At 44.2% G+C, this 14,847-nt stretch overlaps 1 protein-coding gene across 3 annotated transcripts in view; it reads right to left on the bottom strand.

Moving 5' to 3' along the window:
* FANCD2 (FA complementation group D2) overlaps nt 1-14,847 on the bottom strand; it is a 216,818-nt gene that overhangs the window by 184,883 nt on the left and 17,088 nt on the right. For all 3 annotated transcript variants that reach the window (XR_004646377.1, XM_034775009.1, XM_034775010.1), the window contains exons 3-9: nt 13,939-14,076; nt 12,514-12,581; nt 10,073-10,176; nt 7,556-7,619; nt 4,696-4,748; nt 3,006-3,084; nt 262-386 (exon numbers count right to left, since the gene is read on the bottom strand). Coding sequence is in view for 2 of the 3 variants with exons in the window: in XM_034775009.1 (XP_034630900.1) it covers nt 262-386; nt 3,006-3,084; nt 4,696-4,748; nt 7,556-7,619; nt 10,073-10,176; nt 12,514-12,581; nt 13,939-14,076 (631 nt within the window). In the remaining variant the exon portion in view is untranslated. The remainder of the gene's footprint in view (nt 1-261; nt 387-3,005; nt 3,085-4,695; nt 4,749-7,555; nt 7,620-10,072; nt 10,177-12,513; nt 12,582-13,938; nt 14,077-14,847) is intronic.

Here is a 14,847-nt window from a genome sequence, read left to right as displayed (position 1 = left end):
ACAGTCACTCAAATAGGTGTCTCTCACCCTTCTTGAGCAAGGCAGTGTCTGGGATACAGCATAATAACCTGCCCCAGGGCAAGATTAGACATAAGCTCAGCCCCTACAACAAAATTGATGTCCTACACCAAAATGGAAGATACAAAACAAAGTGGAGTTCACAATTTGATAAAACATATCTCACTTCTGGTGCACTGCATAGCTGGGAGTAAAGCATACACAGGGAAGAGGATTAAGAGATAGCATGAGTATCAACCTTACCTAACCTCTCTGGCAACTTCACTTTGCTGGGAATCCTCCAGGATCTCTGGCAAGCTGGTAATAATGTCATGCTGGATTGGCGCCGGAGAAACACTAACCATCTGCATTAATTTCATGACGAGATCCTGCAGAAGAGGGAAACATTGGGATATGATAATTTCATCACCACCATAGCAAATTAAAAAGGAACATGGCCTTCTCGCTAACCACCAGCAAAAACCCAGCACATTTTCACAGCAATGATGACATTATAAACACAATGTCCTTAATGAAGTCATTTCTCTATGCTTATACTGGACAAACCCATAATCACTGTCCTCTTGATTGACCACATTTAAATAATAATTATACCTAGCACTTTTCATCAGTAGATCTCAAAGCACTTTACAAAGGAGGTCATTTTTTCAGATGGGGAAACTGAGGCCCAGGGAGGTGAGGTGACTTGCCCATAATAACCCTGCACGCCAATGGCAGAGCTGGGAATAAACCCTAGATCTCCTAAGTCCCAGTCCAGTGCCTTCTCTACTAAGCCAAATGACAATTTAAATCACACTGTGATTTTTAAAGCACTGCATATTTTGCTGTTAAAACCCCAATTACTTTGCTGGGCAAAGGAGATTGGAAGATAAAAATAACCAAGCCTTTACAATTGACAGCAACTCTCTTTCATTCAAACCACTATGGGACAGTTGCTCTCTTTTATTAGTAATGGTAGTTGAGTACTGAGTAATCAACAGAGTCAGACTGATTTAAAAAAAAAAAAAAACAGAAAAAGGAAGCAGAGAACACAGAAAGCAAGAACAATTATACGGAATCCATCTCTAATTCTCTACCAGACTCCTTCATCCTCCTCCTCATCTACCTCTTGGCCATCTAAGCGGCAGTTCTCAAACGTGCTGATGGAACTGTTAAATCCAGTTAGCTCTTCAGGTTCACTGACATCCATTCTTTTCAGTAACAAGGCCAGGCAGTTAAACAACTATGAAGTTCTTCAGTTCAAAACAACTTAGGCCATGTCTACACTATAGGCACTTGGCGGCATAGGTACGGCGCCATAGCTATGCTGCTGTAAGCCTGTAGTGCAAACACAGACCACAGCAATGGAAGGGGTTTTTCCATTGCTGCAAGAACTCCACCTTCCTAAGCGATGGTAGCTAGGTTAATGGAAGCATTCTTCCATCAGGCTAGCTGCGTCTACACTGGGGGTTAGGTCAGTATGGAATTTTCATACCTCTGAGCACCTTGGCTACAACAACCCAAGTTTTAAGAGCAGACCAGGCCTTAAATCAAGGCTCTTTAAATGAGACAAGTCAATATGCCCCTGACTCCCATTGAAGTCAATGGGAGGTCTGTCACTTATTTCATTGGGAGTTACGTCAGGCGCTAACTCCAGTACAGATTCCTGACTGGGTGTTTCAAATGCACAGCTAACATTCAAAGTCCTCGGGCTACAATCTGAATGGTCTGTCAGGAGGAAATAAGGAAAATAAAAAACAGTCCTTATTTTTAGGTGTCAGGCAACTGTGCCTGCAAATCTAAAGGACCTCTTGCCAGAAAGTGATCTTGTCTTTGCTGTGGGGGTAGCAGGGAGTGGGACATGTTCCTTCCTGACATCCACTACTGTACATTTTCTCCTACATTCAAGAAACACTGCAAGACATTTAATGGTCAAAGATATCTTTAGCATGATCATAGTGGCTCTATACTTATATCTTCCCCACTATTTACCCTCATTGACCCACAATAACAACTCCAATAATTTGATGCCTGAGCCTGTACCCTTACTTACTTTGGGGGAAATCCTGGCTCCACTGAAGTCATGGGGAGTGTTGCCACTGACTTCAATGGGGCAAGCATTTCACCCTGGACTTTAATTAGACTACTGTCACAAGGACTACAGGATTAGATCCTTAGTCTATACATATTAAGGTTTGGCCTCCATTAGAACAGCTGCACTGGTTCAACTAAACAGTCTTTAATCTGGTTAAATAAGGGCAAACACCTAAGATAGATACAGATGCATTGAAATTTTAACCCTCACTTAAATCCTCATCTCTTCTATATCTAGTGTTCTCTGCCATTCAAATGTTTACGATTTGCATTAGATGGGGTTGTTCTGCATTCCACAACTTACACATTGGGTATTAAAAATTTCCCCAATATCTGTGGGGTTAACACATTTTCATACTGGGACAGTGCATCATGACATCATGCTTTACAAGAACAAGATGTCAAGCATTTGGATAAAATAAATTAGTACTGGAGAACAAACTTTAATAGATTGGAACTTTCTATATTGTTCATCTGAAACGTCATAAAGATTCAGCTAAGAAACCACATATAATTTACAGGGCATTTCCCTACATCTAACTGTCCTAACTTTGTGGACTAGACTTTTTGTCCAGTCCTCTTTATTCCCTAGATTCTCCTTTGGCCCTCTGCTTTGGGAGGGAGACATGCTATTCCACTTTATCATTATCATCAAAATTTCTATCAGCCCACATATTAAGATCTGTGGGTCAAATCCTAAGATTCATAATGGCCATTGTCATAAATGGTTTGAATATAGTATTAAAAAAGAAAGCCGGAGGTTTTCAACATGTTTTGGTTGCTTGACCCCTCCCATACTTTTTCAGTATGTGCTTGTTATCCCCTACAAGCAAAATAGTTCTCTCATCCCATCTGAGGATGCTCAAAGAACTAAATGTAGAAAACATATTGCTGACTGCACCATTAGTACTTACTTTGCTGTCAAGTATTTTGTCCAGCCATTTAAACTGATTGACAATAAGCCGGGGGAAATTGGTTCCAAAGGTGCCCACACTGAAACATCAGAACAAGTGAAATACAAGTCAGTTGAAGTTATCCTACCGGCAGAGCCAACACCAGTCTCACTGTTAAGCAAGACTGTTAGAGAAGCCAAAGCTGGAAACAATGTAGAATGACTGTCCATTTTTCTCCAGATTCATTATTTTCCTGATACATGGTTACCCACCATTGTGCTAGACTTTGAAACAAAAGCATTCAGCTAGAGGAATTGGTTTTTGTTTTAAATAAAATATTAAACTAGTAATGATGTGGTGCCCATGGACTGAATGAAAGTATGCAAGGCAAATTCAGCTAGAAAGAGAAATATCATGTATTTACCAAAATAAAGGGCAAGGGGAGAGAAAAGTGCAACTGTGAAAAATGCAAAACTGCAGCAGAGCCTCTCACTGCTAGCTCTCAGTTAGTAAAGGAATTTCTGCTAAATATGTTCAAAACTATGCAGATTAGCAAGCCCTCATGGATTAGCTACCTGCAAAATTTCATTTACAACCACTGCAGATTTCAGTACAAAGTAGGGCAAACCATTCACAGTTCTCACTTCCTAAGCATCCAGAAACCAACGGTTATCAGTGTGTCACCCGAGATCAAGCCTCAGTACCACAGGCATTCTGGCATGCAAATGAACACTCAGTGTGACTTAGCTTCAGGCCTCCTCTATCCACAAATGTCACAAATAGCTTCAAACTGGATTAGTGAAGAGAGTTCTAAAGCTCTGCCCACACTACAGAAGAATCCAGGCTAGAAATAAATATGTTTAGCCCATGTAAACATTAACAGAGTTTGTAAGTATATATTGCAGGTCAGAGTTAAGGATACTGTAAACATGTGTAAGAAACAATTTTTACATTAATATGTTCATTAATAAATGTTAATGGAATATTACTATCATTTAGTTTAACTGATCATTTCCATATTTTCAAAACCTTTTTCTCCACCTTCTTTTGTAGGTTGTATGAGAGCAACTTTAAATATAAGTTTAATTACATTTTTGAAGGGGAATTTTCTAGTTGTGGTTGGTGGGGGGAGGGAGGGCGGGCATTTGTAGTTTTGTTTTTGTTTTTGTTTTTCCAGGAGTGTGAAATAAGAAAAAAAGGAAACCTGAAAATTAAAATCACACTGTTGTAAAAAGTTACATATTCCTGAGCTATGTAAGAGTGGGGAGAATTTGCTGTGGAGTTCCTGAGTCGCACAGTACAAGGGAATTTGGAGTTTTTGAAGTGAATTCCTGAAAGGGATCTCAGTTCTTGCAGATGTAAAAGTCATTGTTGTACTCCGGACTCTGCTGGGACACCTTTTAATTCCACTCCCATAGTGCCTCTGCCTTTAGTCTTGTACTGGGCAATATACCCAATGTAAGCACCAATAGCCAGTGAATGCACACCACATCAGGGGGAATTCCCCATCTTTAGGCTTGTCCTCTACTATATGCTCTGAGTACTGTATAGTACATTGTACTCTCCTTTCCTCAGATTCAGTGTTTTCCCATATATGTAAATAGGGTCATTTTGGTTAAACTTTAGTCATTGATTAAAAGCAAACATCTGGGATCACACTCAACAGACAAGGTTTCAGTTCAGCTCAGAGAGAAGATATTAAGGCACTCACGTGTCAAAAAAGAATTCAGGGAGCTTCTCCAATAACACTGTTATAATAGCAGGCTAAAATAGAAAAGGAAAAAGGCAGTATTATGCTGCTGATTTTTTTTTTTTTTTAGACTGTGCTAGTGCTCAGAAGCCCCATTCAGCACTGGGCCCAGTGCCTTGGCACTGCATGCACACAGAGTATAAGGGACCCAAAAGCATGAACAAGAAACTTTGCTCATTGGAATTCTCCGCTCACGAGCACAGACAGAACACACACAGCATGCAAACCAGAGGAAGATTCCTGCAAAGTGGAAAACCTTGGTAGTTAGATGCACCCCTAGCCCAGAGTCAGAGACTGTGGAGCCTATTCACCTCTCACCTACAGGAACAAAGACACATAAGCAGGGCCACTTACTTGTTAGGTTTAAAGTACCAAGCAAAATAACTCAGGCGTGGCAATGAAAATTAGTTTTAAAAAAATGCATGTGTAGGGTTACCATATTTCCACAATCAAAAAAGAGGACACTGGGAGGGTGGGGGGGGAAGCCCCACCCTAGCTCCACCCCCATCCACTCCCTCCCACTTCCCACCCCCTGACTGCCCCCCTCAGAACCCCAAACCCCCTGCTTCTTGTCCCCTGACTGCCCCCTGCTGAGAAGCCCCCCACCCCTAGAACCCTACCTGTCCCCTGACTGCCCCGACCCTTATCCACTGGTATGGGTGGCAGGGTTGTAGAAATTTTAGTGGTGCCCAGAACCCCCCCGCACCTGTCTAAGGCTCTGGGAGGGGGGTTGGGTGGAGGGAGGAGGTCTGGGGTGCAGGTCCTGGGCTGGGGATTAGGGTGCAGGAGGGGTGCAGAGTGCAGGCTCTGGGGTAGAGCTTGGGGGTGGGAGGCAGTGCAAAGGGAGGGGGTGCAGGCTTTGTGAGGGAGTTTGAGGGCAGGAGAGGGTGTGTGGGGAGGGGGTTTGGGAGGGAGTTTGGGGATAGGAGGGGGTTTGGGAGGGAGTTTGGGGATAGGAGGGGACGCAGGGGTGAGGGCTGTGGGTCTGAGGATGAGGGGTTCATGATGCAGGAGGAGGCTCAGGGCTGGGGCAGAGGATTAGGGTGCAGGGGGATGAGGGCTGGGGCGTTGGAGGGGTTTGGGGCATTGGAGAGGCTCGGGGCTAGGGTGGAAGGGCAGGGTAAGGGCAGTCTGTCTTCCCATTAGTGGATGGGGGATGCTAGGACCCGGGGGCAGCAGACAGCAGTTGCTGCTGGCTCTGGCAGTACAAGCAGGCGGGGGGGCTCATGGGGGGGAACGCGCGGGGGGGGTGGCAGGTGGAGGCCGGTGACCCATCCAACACTCCCCCACTCTCTGACTGCCCCCCCCCCGGTCTCCCCTTATCATTCTGGCTCCACGTGTTTGCAAAACATGCTGCCCGGTGGGTCAGTTTGTGTGTTACACAGGGCTGCAGACAGAGGGAGGGGAGAGCAGGGGAGGGCTCTGGCTGCTGGAGGCCAATGGGAGTGGGTCAATCGCCCCAGCCGCCCAATCAGCAGCTGCACTCTGCATGGAAGGGAGGCGAGGGAGAAAAAAAAACCCAGACATTTTAACTTTGTTACCAATTCCTCCCGGACAGCTATTTAAAGATGTAAAAGACGGACATGCCCGGGGAAATACGGATGGATGGTAACCCTACGCATTTGAAGCCACACTCCCTTCCCCAGACTCCATTATGTGACCTCTCTGCTGGAGGCATCAGAAACAACCACGACCATAAGGCTGAAAAAAGTTTCTATTTTAACTCCCTACTTTCACACACACTTCCTATACAAAACACTCCCCTTCATGGATCTAATGTTCCCTACTTGGCCTCTGCCCAAATGGGATTTTTCAAAATGTATTTAAAACAACAATCATTAAAACGTTTGAATTACAAGAGAATTAAAAAAACAGAAACATTTTCCCTCCTGGCTCCTGATAAGCCTTGCTCACTGGTACAGCAGCCTGTAGCAAGGCAGCTACTGCCCTCTGCCTCAGAAACTGTTGTAGTGCACATATGATTAACAAAGTGCCTTGCAAGGAAAGGCTCTATTAACATGATGTATTGTTACAATACACTGTGCTTCATTTGTGCCAGGAAAGTAATTCAGGAAACTGAAGGGTAATGACTGCCACCTAGTCAGAAGAGTATAAGCATGCAGTACGCTGCAAATGAGACTGGCCTGCTCTTGCAAGGGTATACAAGGTAGTGGGGGAGGACTCACAGAGCTTTCCAACCCAATACGCTTTGCACGAGGACTAGGCATAATCATAGTCCTTGTGCTCCCCAAACATAGCAATTGCTTCCTCCTAGTGTCTCCAGCATAGACGTGCGCACAAGGTGTGCCAGGTGTGCCCCAGCACACCCTAATGCCCTGAGCTCCAGCTGGGAAGGCTGCTCCTCCCTCTCCCCTCCTCCACTGTTTGCAGGGCAGGCTCAAATCAATTGCTTCCTGCCTCCCTGCTCCGGCAGGGGCCAAGTGAGTCTCAAAAAAAAAAAAGCCGCACACTGGGGTCAGGGTCGGGCCTTACAGCCCAGCACAGGAGTCGGGGTCGGGGCTCTCGACCCCCCACATAACCGGGTCGCGACCCCCCGTTTGAGAACCAATCTTTTATAATTACTGTCGGGTGTGTTCTATTTATTTTCCATTTACATTGTACATTTGTCATGGCGCAATGTGAATATCATGTGATTATCATTTTTCATAAAATAATAAGAATTAAAAAACTTCATTTGTCTTTTTCTGCGCCCCTCAACTTCGCGCGCCCAAGGCAAGTGCCTCACTCGCCTTGTCCTTGTTACATCACTGCCAAATACATAGTCACAACTGAAAAGCAGAATATGTTAAAGTGTCCTTACCTGTAAAGTCTCAATTCCAAGTAGTAGTTTAATAAGGCTTTCACAGTATGAATGAACCAAATTTCTGCCCAAAAAAAAATGTTATTGTTAGGAAAATGCACGATGTGAGCACGTTGCTTTTGTCCAGCAGAGATTAAAAAGAACATCTACTTAAAATGACAGCAGTATCCTTTTCCTATCAAAAACAACCCCTCAGTCAAAGAGGGAAACTGGTCAGGGTGCTGGTGGTGCTTGTGGTTTTTCTGTCAAACTCTGAATCTTGCTGTATAGGGCAGTGGGGAACTAGCTGTATATCAAATATAACTCTGCATTTCCAGACCCTCTAAAGCTTAGGGTCCTTTTAGAAGTGTGACAAACAGGTTTATAAAAATTTGTGGTTAGTGGCACTAGATGCAGTCAGATTTAACACCCTTTCAATCTTAACTATTGTTATTTAGACCCTGTGAGGGAGGAGGCTCTCAGAGTCCAGGCTCCAGGCCAAGGTCAAGTGTCTAGACTGCAATTTTTAGCCCTGCAGCCTGAGCCCCATGAACCTGCATCAGCTGACCCGGGCTCGGAGACTCAGTGCCATGGGGTTTTTTTAATCACAATGTAGATGTACCCTGAGAGTCCTCTTTGCACTGAGGTCACCCTCTGTATGGGAAGAACTGGCTTTGTTGGAAGTATCATGCTATGCCCTGGCACCAGCAACTCTGCCAAAGCCTCCACTGATCTACCATACTAGCACGCCCGTGTGGGAGCAAGTGGACAAACTAGAGAATGAGAAGAGAGGTGAACTGAATTCTATTAACAAATCTGGGGACTCAGAAACTGACTAGATACCTTCTGGAGAGGAAGATAATACAAGCTACACATTTCTTCAGTCCTAGCAGAGCTGTGGGAAAAGTCTGAGCTGGAGCAATAGCAACAGCTGAAAACTCAACTGCAAAGCTCCAAAAGAGAACTCTTTGCCTGACCGCAGTCAAAAGAACTTACTGGAAAGGTGCCTCAGAGAGACCAAAACCTATCTTGCACTGGAAGCTGGAAACTTGAGAGGGATTCCCGAGATAGTGGTACCGTAAAGAAGTCTTTCTCGACTAGGCCCAGTTGTTCTTGGGAATAGCCAGGGGAAATTTTAGAGGCACAAACAATAGTTCATTTAAATTATAAATCAGCCTTGCTCATTTCCAGCTCAAGCTCTGGAAGGAGCCTTGGCTGGGAGAGCTGAGCCTTTGGGGTTTTCCTAGATCTTCTGAAGACACTATTTAAGCAGATGATCTCCACCAAGTCTTGTTAATTTTCTGTCAGACTCTGAATCTTGCTGTCCCCAGTGTTACCCCTACTGCTAACTCCCCAATGTCTGCTCTTACCACTGTTCCTGGAGTATAATCAGGGAGGACCAAGAAAAGGTACTGTACCACTCCAAAAGTAATTGCTTGTGGCCCAAGTCACCACCTAGACAACTAGTATGCCCAATGACTCCGCACCTTTAACTTACTGTTATTTAAGCGCCATTCCCCTGTCTAGCCATTCCTTTGCCTGAGGGATAGATCCTGTCATTGAGCATAAATTCATAAATTGGAGAAGATTCAGAAAAAAGCCATAAGAACGATTAAAAGATTAGAAAATGTGCCTAATGGTGGTAGACTCAAGGAGCTCAATCTATTTAGTTTAACAAAGAGAAGGTTAAGGGGTGACGTGATCTCGATCTATAAGTACCTACATGGGGAACAAATATTTGATAACAGGCTCTTCAATCTAGCTGAGAAAAAGTATAACAAAATCCAATGGCTGGAAGTTGAAGCTAGACAATTTAAGACTGGAAATGAAATGCTAATAATTAACCATTAGAACAATTTACCAAGGGTCATGGTGGATTCTCCATCACTGGCAATTTTTAAATCAAGGTTGGATGTTCTTCTAAAATATCTGCTCTAGGAACTATTTTGGGGCAGGTCTCTGGCCTGGGTTATAAAGGACGGCAGACTAGATGATCACAGTGATCTCTTCTGGTCTTGGAATCTCTGGCTGTCTATATTAAGTGCTAGGGATGTGATTCCCTGCTCGTGCACATGTACTTGTGCTAGCTCTCATCAAACTAGTGGAAGTATAAATAGCAGTACAGCAGTGGTAGCTGGGGCAATGGCAGCAGAGGCATGGCTTAGCCATGCTGAGTACAAACCTGTCTGGAACTGGTGGATACATACTTGGCATGGCTAAGCTGTGCCTTCACTGCCACTACCCTTGCTACCAGGCTACACTACTATTTATGTTCGTGCTAGCTCTCATCGAGCTAGCACGAGTCTGCACATGCGAGCAGGGGAATCAAACCCCTTCTTCGTAATGTAGGCATAGCTAAAGAATCTGTGAAAGTACAGCTGGCTTAACAGAATGGCTGGCTTAACAGAATAAACCATTCTATCTATGCAAGTACGTCTGGTTTAAAAGAATAAACTCTTTTCCGCACAACCAATTTTGCATTGTTCAAGCAGAGACTAACTCCTAGGGGCAGGGAGAAAGAAATGCATTTTCTCTGACCTCATACCCTCGCCTCGCACTGGAGCACAAGGCAGAAGGCAGTTCCTGAACTGGTCTCTGTCCTTAATGTGAGTCTCCAAGCCACTGACAAACTCCTGCACAATCTGCAGAGAAAAAGGGAAAAGTCAGCCACTGACTGAGTAGGAACCCTGATCACCCACTTTCCTTTAGGATGGGCTATTTGTGAAAAGGATGAGGGGGAAGAGGAGCTGTGTGCTAAGATAGCCAAGGAGCACCCAGATGGACAGGAGGCTGCAGGCAGAGATAAACTAGAGGGGAAGCAACACAATGGGCATCTTAGAGATAGAGCATAAAACCTATATTACAAAACTAATTGGGAATTGTCAAGGCTGCTTCCCCACTTTGAACTTTAGGGTACAAATGTGGGAGCCTGCATCAAAACTTCTAAGCTTAACTACCAGCTTAGATCTGGTCCGCTGCCACCACTCCCAAAGCTAATTCCCTTCCCTGGTTAGCCTTGAGAGACTCTTCACCAATTCCCTGGTGAACACAGATCCAAACCCCTTGGATCTTAAAACAAGGAGAAATTAACCATCCCCCCTCCTTCCTCCCACCAACTCCTGGTGGATCAAGATCCAACCCCCTTGGATCTAAAAATAAGGAAAAATCAATCAGGTTCTTAAAAAGAAGGCTTTTAATTAAAGAAAAAGGTAAAAATCATCTCTGTAAAATCAGGATGGAAAATAACTTTACAGGGTAATCAAACTTAAAGAGCTCAGAGGACCCCCCTCTAGCCTTAGGTTCAAAGTACAGCAAACAGAGATAAACACTCTAGCAAAAGGTACATTTACAAGTTGAGAAAACAAAGATAAACTAAGACGCCTTGCCTGGCTGTTTACTTACAAGTTTGAAATATGAGAGACTTGTTCAGAAAGATTTGGAGAGCCTGGATTGATGTCTGGTCCCTCTTAGTCCCAAGAGCGAACAACCTCCCAAAAAAAAAGAGCACAAACAAAAGCCTTCCCCCCACCAAGATTTGAAAGTATCTTGTCCCCTTATTGGTCCTTTGGGTCAGATGTCAGCCAGGTTACCTGAGCTTCTTAACCCTTTACAGGTAAAAGGATTTTGGAGTCTCTGGCCCGGAGGGATTTTATAGTACTGTACACAGGAGAGCTGTTACCCTTCCCTTTATAGTTATGACAGGAATTGAGGAGTTCATAAAATCAAAAAGTTGTTAAAACTGAACATCTCACAATTGCTGTATGTCCAGTGCAGTATGGTGCACCGCAACACTTTCTGCTTGTCCTTTAAGCTGCTGAAAAGCTCTTTCAAAAGCACTAAAGGCCTCAGAATATGAAGAGATATTGCCTGTTCTTCCTCAGCATCACTTTCATTATATGATTTTTTTTTCTATCTGGAAAAATGGATCATAAACTGGTCATTTGTGAGACTGTGGTAAAATTGAGGTTCTACTGTACTCTAATCTAAACAGCCTGCAAATGAGATACTGGTTACTCTACAAACTCACTCTAGGGTGACAGGTTCAAATTCCCCTCATCTGCTTGAAAAGGGCTGAGTCCCAGCTGTGATTTCTCCCAGTGCAGCTGGGAGCATGGTGTCCAATACAGCAAACAACAATGTCCAAAAATAGCTGTGATATTGAAACAAGTAGCCTCAGGAGTTTCATATTTGGTCTGGCTGTTTGAGGTGGGGACAAGGGAAAAGAGGAGAGGAAGAGAAAAACCTGGCAATATGAACACAGTTAAACGTAGCCATTCTATTGCTGGCAGCTGCCAGGCCAATTACTTACAGAACAGTGAACTGACAATTTTTCATTCAAAAGTTAAGTTTGCCCTCCTCCCCTTTGCGTGTGTCTTTGTCTCTTGCATCCTTTGGATTTCAGTTCTCTCCCAAGTCATATTTTCTGGCAGTTCATGCCTGAGGAGGGGGCCAAGTTGGGCAGAATAGGGGTCATGGCCATGGAGACAGATGTGCAATGCTTTGTCCCGGAATTGTTCAAGGCCACTTTAGCAGCATGTAAGCCAGATGAGGTTTGACAGGTGCAAGTGCAGATTGCCTCCAATCAGCCTATTAGTGGCTGGTGAGTCAGACATGACAGCTCAAAAAAGGCAGAACCAGAGCAGCAAGGGGAGCGGGGAAAGAGTTGAGCATAGTTTGGGGGATTGGTGAGAGGGGGACAGACAGGCATCTGGAAAGAATGGGCCCAAGGACAAGCAGCAATATTGTACCTATTTATTCTCAGGAAGGTGGCAGAAGAGGGTGGGGCCATTAGGACACTACTTGAATTGGCTATATTTGCATACCTTTTACCTGACACATTCTGCACTGCCAGTTTTGGGTGTGCAGCAGCAATTAGCCTATGTTAATAGCCTATTAGCATAGGGAGCGGCCACACAGCCAAGTAGCACACAGATTTTAAACACTGGTTTCTGATGAAATTTGTGGTGTCAGCTACATACACGTGGGTAGAAAGGATGCTTCCTCAAGATCTGGCAGAGTTTCTTCTGGAAGGTTGCTTGATCAACGGCTACAGAAAAAGTCAAGAGTAAATAATTTTAGTCATACATTTTAGTCATGCAGACTTCACAGTATTTCAGCAACAAATACAAGTTGCTTTGCAGATTAAAAGCAGCTACCCACTGGAGTTTACAAGTTCACTTCATCTAGAGTTCCCAGTTAACAAAAGCCTGACAGATACTATTACTCACATTCCCTCCATCATGGCAAAATTGAAGCAGATCTGATGAAATTTAAAGAATAACCAATGTGCCACCTTCCCAGTCTTGCACAGTCAGCTGTATAGCTCACTCCTAGTATGGAGACCCTGCCAGCCCATTCAAGAACACAAACTGGAGCAAGCAGCATGGACGGGATCCCATGGTTTTCCTTGTGTCCTAATGAATACAGCACAATTAAGCTCTTTCCCCTCCAGCTCAAAGCCCTAACTCCTATACTACTAAAGAAAGACCATTTAGCCCAACAAGATACGACAGCAGCCCTCCAGCAGTATCAGACTGCTCTGTCCCCACAAGCACACCCTCCATTTCTACTGTTCCAGCCACTCTAAAGTGAAGCAGCAAGTCTCTGCCAGAACCACTTTAGTTCATCCAGTAGCCAGTAAAAGGGAGCCACTGTGGGAATATTAAAACATGCATCATGAGGATGTTAAGCCTGCAATGCTCCAGACACCAAGTACTGAATGAGAAACTTGACTTGGGATCTCCATGTGGCAATGAAGCTTGGTACTGCTAAGTCCAAAAAACTGCAAAGTGGCTGATTCAAAATAATGCAACCACTTCCTCAGAACTGCTGACAGCTGTGCTTGAGCTGGGAGAGGAAGGGGAATGGTAGTTTCCATTTGAAGCTCTCTCACTCTAGTGCTCCTGCCTTTGCAGCTAAATCCTGTAATATTTAAAAATAAAATCCCTACTTCACCCATTTTCTGTAATGGGTTAATAAGGAAATAGGAGAAAACATTAGAGCAACTCCCAGAGCCTTCTCTCATTCCATCCCCATCTATACACTTACAATCTTCCAGCATTCTCCCAGCATGGCTCAGGTATGTATACCTCAGAAGAGTGGAAGCATGTGTGTAATGTATTGATCAGTGTGCAGCAAATAAGGCAAGTAAGGATTTACTCACTGAACAATGGAGATCAAAATAAAGGTTTAACAGCTGCCTCATTCACTGCGCATTATCCACCTTGCATATTGAATAAGGCAGGAATCATGTAATTCAATAGCACGCACAAGGTTGACTTTAACTTTGGCGCTTCCTGAGTTGAGTGCTTTATTCTGCCACCCTAAACTCCTTTTAATCTTGCTTTTTGGATAGATATATACATCCACAGCCACAAACACAGCACAGAGTGCTAAATCTATACCTATGTCATTCTGTCTCTCCCCAGCATTCAGAGTAATTCCTGCTGATTTGATGAGCTGTACAAAGATGTTATTATTCTCCACCACTCCAACTTCGGCAGAGGTCTTCTCCTTGCAAGAGATCCGAGACTTCTTTGTTTCTGAGAAAGCAAGGCTTATTATTGTAGGTTAAATAGATGCAATAAGGAGTGGGGTTCCTTAAGAGAATTCACTAACTCAAAATTAGCCATACCTCAAGATATTCTGTGAAGAGAGGCATTACCTTTGAGGGTCAGACAAGTGGTCTATCCACACTGCTACTGTCTCTGACAGTCATCAATAGCAGACATTTAGAAGGAAGATATAAAACACCTAGGTGTGCATTACCATAGCATAAGGGGAAATTTCTTACTAGCCCCAGCTGGTGGCCTGTTCATGACCTAAAGCATCTGGTTTAATACCAAGATTTTTTTTAAAGCCACTGTCACCATTAACAAATTATTGGCTGAGCTTGGAAGGCCTTGCACTCAACTTGATGGCATCTCTCTGTCTGTCTGTGAGGCAAACAGCTGTGCATATCTCTCTATCAGTGTTATAGAGGGTGGACAACTTATGAGTTTACCCTGTATAAGCTTTATACAGAGTAAAATGGATTTATTTGGGGTTTGAATCCAATTGAGAGCTGGGTGTCTGGGTACTGGAGAGAGGTGACTTGCTAAGCTGTTTTCAATTAAGTCTGCAGCTTTGGGGGTGTGGTTCAGACCCTGGGTATATGTTGCAGCTGGCTTGCGTGTCTGGCTCAACAAAACAGGGTTCTGAAGTCCCAAGCTGGCAGGGAAGACGGGCTCAGAGGTAGTTTCAGCACATCAGGTGACAGTCCCAAGGGAACAGGAGTACTTGTGGCACCTTAGAGTCACTGTGACCCCTCTGAA

The sequence above is a fragment of the Trachemys scripta genome, chromosome 7 (assembly GCF_013100865.1).
Source record: "Trachemys scripta elegans isolate TJP31775 chromosome 7, CAS_Tse_1.0, whole genome shotgun sequence".
In the NCBI taxonomy this organism is placed as follows: Eukaryota; Metazoa; Chordata; order Testudines; family Emydidae; genus Trachemys; species Trachemys scripta.
This window is presented reverse-complemented; position numbering and strand designations above follow the sequence as displayed.